The sequence below is a fragment of the Rattus rattus genome, chromosome 1 (genome assembly GCF_011064425.1).
Source record: "Rattus rattus isolate New Zealand chromosome 1, Rrattus_CSIRO_v1, whole genome shotgun sequence".
Taxonomy (NCBI): Eukaryota; Metazoa; Chordata; class Mammalia; order Rodentia; family Muridae; genus Rattus; species Rattus rattus.
Window position 1 is genome coordinate 132,633,982 of NC_046154.1, and position 4,185 is coordinate 132,638,166.

The following is a 4,185-nucleotide window of genomic DNA, read 5'->3' on the forward strand; positions in this document are numbered from 1 at the left end:
TGTAATGTCAGTCGCTTCTTCTTTGAAAAGGAGGCACCCATCCCTTTTGGCGTTCCGGAGTCCAGTGAGGGCGGACGCTGGAGAGGACAGCCAAATCACCAATGTGCGAGACCACAGCGACACCTGGCTCCGGTCTGAGTGGCGTCCTTCCTCTGCTGAATTGCGGAGCTCTGCCGGGGGCGTGGCCGCTTGCCGGGGGCGTGGCCTCAGGGTCGGAGGGCACGTAAGAAGGTGTCATGGCGACCTCCATGCTGGGATCAGTTCCCGGTCCAAGGCCGTTGGGTTTGGCTGGCCTGTTCCGTCGCCGACCGCCTCGGGATCCATGGGAACGTGTGCGGCGCCTGCCGGGGCCCTCGGCAGTCCGGCGCAGCGTGGCTGCAGCCAGCGGGCCGGGCATCCCGGATTCCCACCTCTACTGCCTGGAGCTGCTGAGGTGAGCGGCCGCGCCCCGAGGACTTTCCATTCCCGAGAGCCCAGAGCCCGTGGAACCAGGAGTGCTGAACCCGGAGCCTGGGGCTGCGTCCTCGCGGCCCGGCCCTGCGTTCTGCTGGGCCCCGTGCTGGTGCTTGGAGGAGGCCGCACGTGGCCATGAAATCCTGGCAGGATTTCTTCTTCAGCTCAACTCATCACTCTGCCTGAAGCCCAATTTTAAGGGACCCTTTGCATGAATAGCACTTTTTATTCGTGGACAGCTAGTGACTTTAACACCGTTAACTGACTTTGGGCTCTGTATGCTGTACTATATAAAGTGATTCACGGGGGCTGCGGATTTTTAGGTCGGTTGGTAAGGTGCTTGCCTAGCGTGCTGTGGATAAACACATCTCACAGAACTTGGCACGCTCGCCTTTGACTCATCCTGTTAGGAGGTACGGGCTGGAGGCTCAAGTTTGACTACAAAGCAACCTCAAAGCTAAAAATTTGTTTACAAAAATAAAGTTCAAATCAACTTATTTAACGCTCCTTAAAAGTTGTAATTCCCGTAAGGGATTTTTAAGAAAGAGCATTTAGGAGCTGGAGAGATGGGTTAACGGTTAAGAGCGCAGGCCTCAGGGGAGGGGGAGGGGTTGGGGGGGGATGTGGGCCCGGAAACCAGGAAAGGGAATAACACTCGAAATGTAAATAAGAAATACTCAAGTTAAAAAAAAAAAATAATTAAAAAAAAAGAGCGCAGGCCGCTCTAGAGGACCCAGGTTTGATTCCTAGCACCCACAGGAGATCTAATGCTCTCTTCTGGCCTTCTTGGGCACTAGATAGGCACACGGTGCATAGGCATATGTGTAGGCAAAACACTCATACACATACAAACAAATACAATTTTTAAAATGAAGTTTAATAGTTTTAAGGAAATTTTCCTGAGATTTATAAGAACAGCTTCGTATGTTTTGTTCACCTGGTATCAGGAAAGACATCTGGGAGTTCCTCCATGGACATATGTGGGGGTGTGGGGATGGGTTGGGCCGGTCTTGGAATTGAGCCCTGTGAATAATCAATGGCTTATTTACCTCCACCCACACTACCCCTGCATTTTGCCCTTATCTGCTAACAGCAGTTATCCAGTATGGTTTTTATTCGTTTGTTTTGAGACAGGGTTTTTCTGTAGCTTTGGTTGGCCCTGTGGACCAGGCTGTCCTGAAACGCAAGCTCTGCTGCTCTCTGTCCCAAGTGCCACGTCTATTTTGTTTTGTTGTTTTTATTATGTGTTGTGTTTACTTCACGTGTATGAGTAGTCCTGCCTGAATGTACTGTGTACACGCCTAGAGCCACAGATCAGATTCCCTGGAACTGTTGGGAGCCAGTGTGATGTTGGGAATCAAACAGGGGCCCTCTGGAAGAACGGCTAGTGCTCCTAAGCGGTCAGCCATCTCTCCGGCCTCTGTATCTGGTTTTAACATGCTTGTTTTCAAGGGCTTCTGAGCATTACTAAAATAACTAAATCACCTTGGATTTGATTGGGGAAGTGAATCTGAGAAATGCGATTGCATCCGTGTTCGCCCAGTGTTTTGGGTTCCTCCCACTCTGAGCAAGGACTGAGTTTACAACTCTGGCTGTCACCCTGCCATGTTTGGTTGCTGTTTTCTTTCTGGTCAGAGCCTGGTGATGCTAGACAAGCTCTGTCCCACTGAGCTATATGATAGCCATTCTATTCCTAGAAAGCTTCTCAAGTGCTCAAGAGCTGCCCTGGAGATCCTGAAATTGTGGACTTGCAGTCTCTTGCTGTAGCCTCCTGGGTAAACACTGTACCCATTTGTTGGATACTCAGACTTTTGCAGACTTTTGCCAGACTTGGTTCTGGTGTTCTTTTGACAATAATCTTTCCAGTCTTTGGTTTATGTTCAAGATGTTAGCTTGTCTTATATTTTCTGTGGCCCCAGCTTGGGATGTTATTCTTTCAAAAATACATGGAGGTCCTAGGAACCAATGTCCATATTTAGGTAATTGGTATTATTTATTGATGCTGGGGGCGTGGGGATTATTCGCACTTCTAGGCTCTTTTAGCAAATGCAGAAATGCATACACACATAGTTTCTGTTTGTTTGTTTGTTTGTTTGAGATAGGGTTTTTTGTGTGTAACAGTGCTAGCTGTCCTAAAATTCACTCTGTAGTCTACCTCTGCCTCCCGAGTGCTGGGATCAAAGGCATGTGCCACCACCCTGCTGGTTTATACATCTTATTTCTGCGTCTTTCTATGTATCTGTAATAAAAATGTACTTAAACTATTTTTCTTTATACCTACCTGCCCCCCACAACCTTTCTTCGTTGTTATTTTGAGACCGTTTCATAGAGCCTGACTAGCCTCGAGCTCCTGATAGTCCTACTTTCACTCCTGAAATGCTGTATGTATATATGTATGCATGTATGTATGTTTGTATGTATGTGTGTATATATATATCATATATCAGCATACCCAGCTTTGCTTTTTTTCTTTTATAGCTCATTTCAATTTTTACTAAAAGCAGAATGTTCTGAAGCAATTACAAGTGCTTTGTAAATAAAAACAAAATAAAGATTTCCTTTTTAATGTGTTTGTGATGAGAAGCAGATTTTTTTTTTAATAGAGAAATAGTTATATGAGAACTGAGGCCTACTGTGATCCATAGCTTCATTGTAGTTTTTTTTGTCAGTATTTTGTGTGCAGCTCGGAAAGTGAAGATTAACTACCTTCTTTTCTCTGTTTCTGTTTGTTGTAGGAAACGGGATTATGAAAGCTACTTGTGTTCCTTACTGTTCCCTGCAGAGTGTCAAAGGTCTGCTTCTGCACTGCGGGCCTTCAATGTGGAACTGGCTCAGGCTGGTATTAAAATACCTTAAAATATTATGACAAGATGGTTGTGGGGTGTACTTAATAATGAACAGTAAAGAAATCGAGTAATCCACGTTAGATGACTTAAAGTCATTGCTAGTGGTTTCTTTCTCATGCTAGCTACTCAGGCTTGGTTAGTATCAAGAAATAAAACTAGTCGGTGAGTTTAATGTTTCTGGAAATGATATTCTGGATTTTTAAGTTTTCCTGAGTGTATTTCCGATTTGCATTTATCATTGTCTGTTTTTTGAATAAACTAATGAGAGACTGCTTTCTCTAGCAGTTTCATACTTTGTGTGCGTGTATAGAAAATCGGAAAAGCTTAAGACTTAGTGTGCAGGCGAATGGACTGCAGAGCGTAAGAGCTTCTGGGAGGCCCTGGCTGCTTTTGTCTCAGACTCATAGAGGAAGAACAGAGCCTTCTTCTCCCTCGAGCAGACAGAGCATGGGAAGATACACGACAAATTTGAAGTGGGGGTAGAAATGGATGAAGTTTAGTCAAATGGTTGGTCTTCTTAGGACAGCAGCAGATAGGTCAGATATTGGAAGTGAGGAACAGGGAAGTGCGGAGTCTTGAATAGAGTGGCCCATGGCGAAAACCACAGCACGTTATAAACGCAAGAGTGAGCTTACTTTCTGTGTACACTTGCCTCTGCTAGTGCCAAGTAGGCTGCACCTCCTGGTAGCACCTTTCCTCAGGAGCCTTGGCTACCGGCATTCTCTCTCCCAGTGAGTTCATCCTCTTCCTTAGCTAAACCTTTTGTCCTTCCTAGAAAGTCTGAAAGCCACCAGCAATTCCTCAGGGACACTGCAACGCAATTATTCTTGTGTTGTGTGTTGCTTTGCTACCCCACCAAAGCTCCAGGAACAGGCCCTGCTACCAG

The 4,185-nt window shown here is 46.0% G+C and overlaps 1 protein-coding gene across 1 annotated transcript in view; it reads left to right on the plus strand.

Moving 5' to 3' along the window:
- Window positions 1–210: 210 nt before the first annotated feature.
- Ndufaf6 (NADH:ubiquinone oxidoreductase complex assembly factor 6) overlaps window positions 211–4,185 on the plus strand; it is a 23,251-nt gene continuing 19,276 nt past the window's right edge. Inside the window, exons 1-2 of the mRNA XM_032906009.1 lie at window positions 211–433; window positions 3,189–3,288. Coding sequence (XP_032761900.1) covers window positions 237–433; window positions 3,189–3,288 — 297 coding nt within the window. The 5' untranslated portion in view covers window positions 211–236. The remainder of the gene's footprint in view (window positions 434–3,188; window positions 3,289–4,185) is intronic.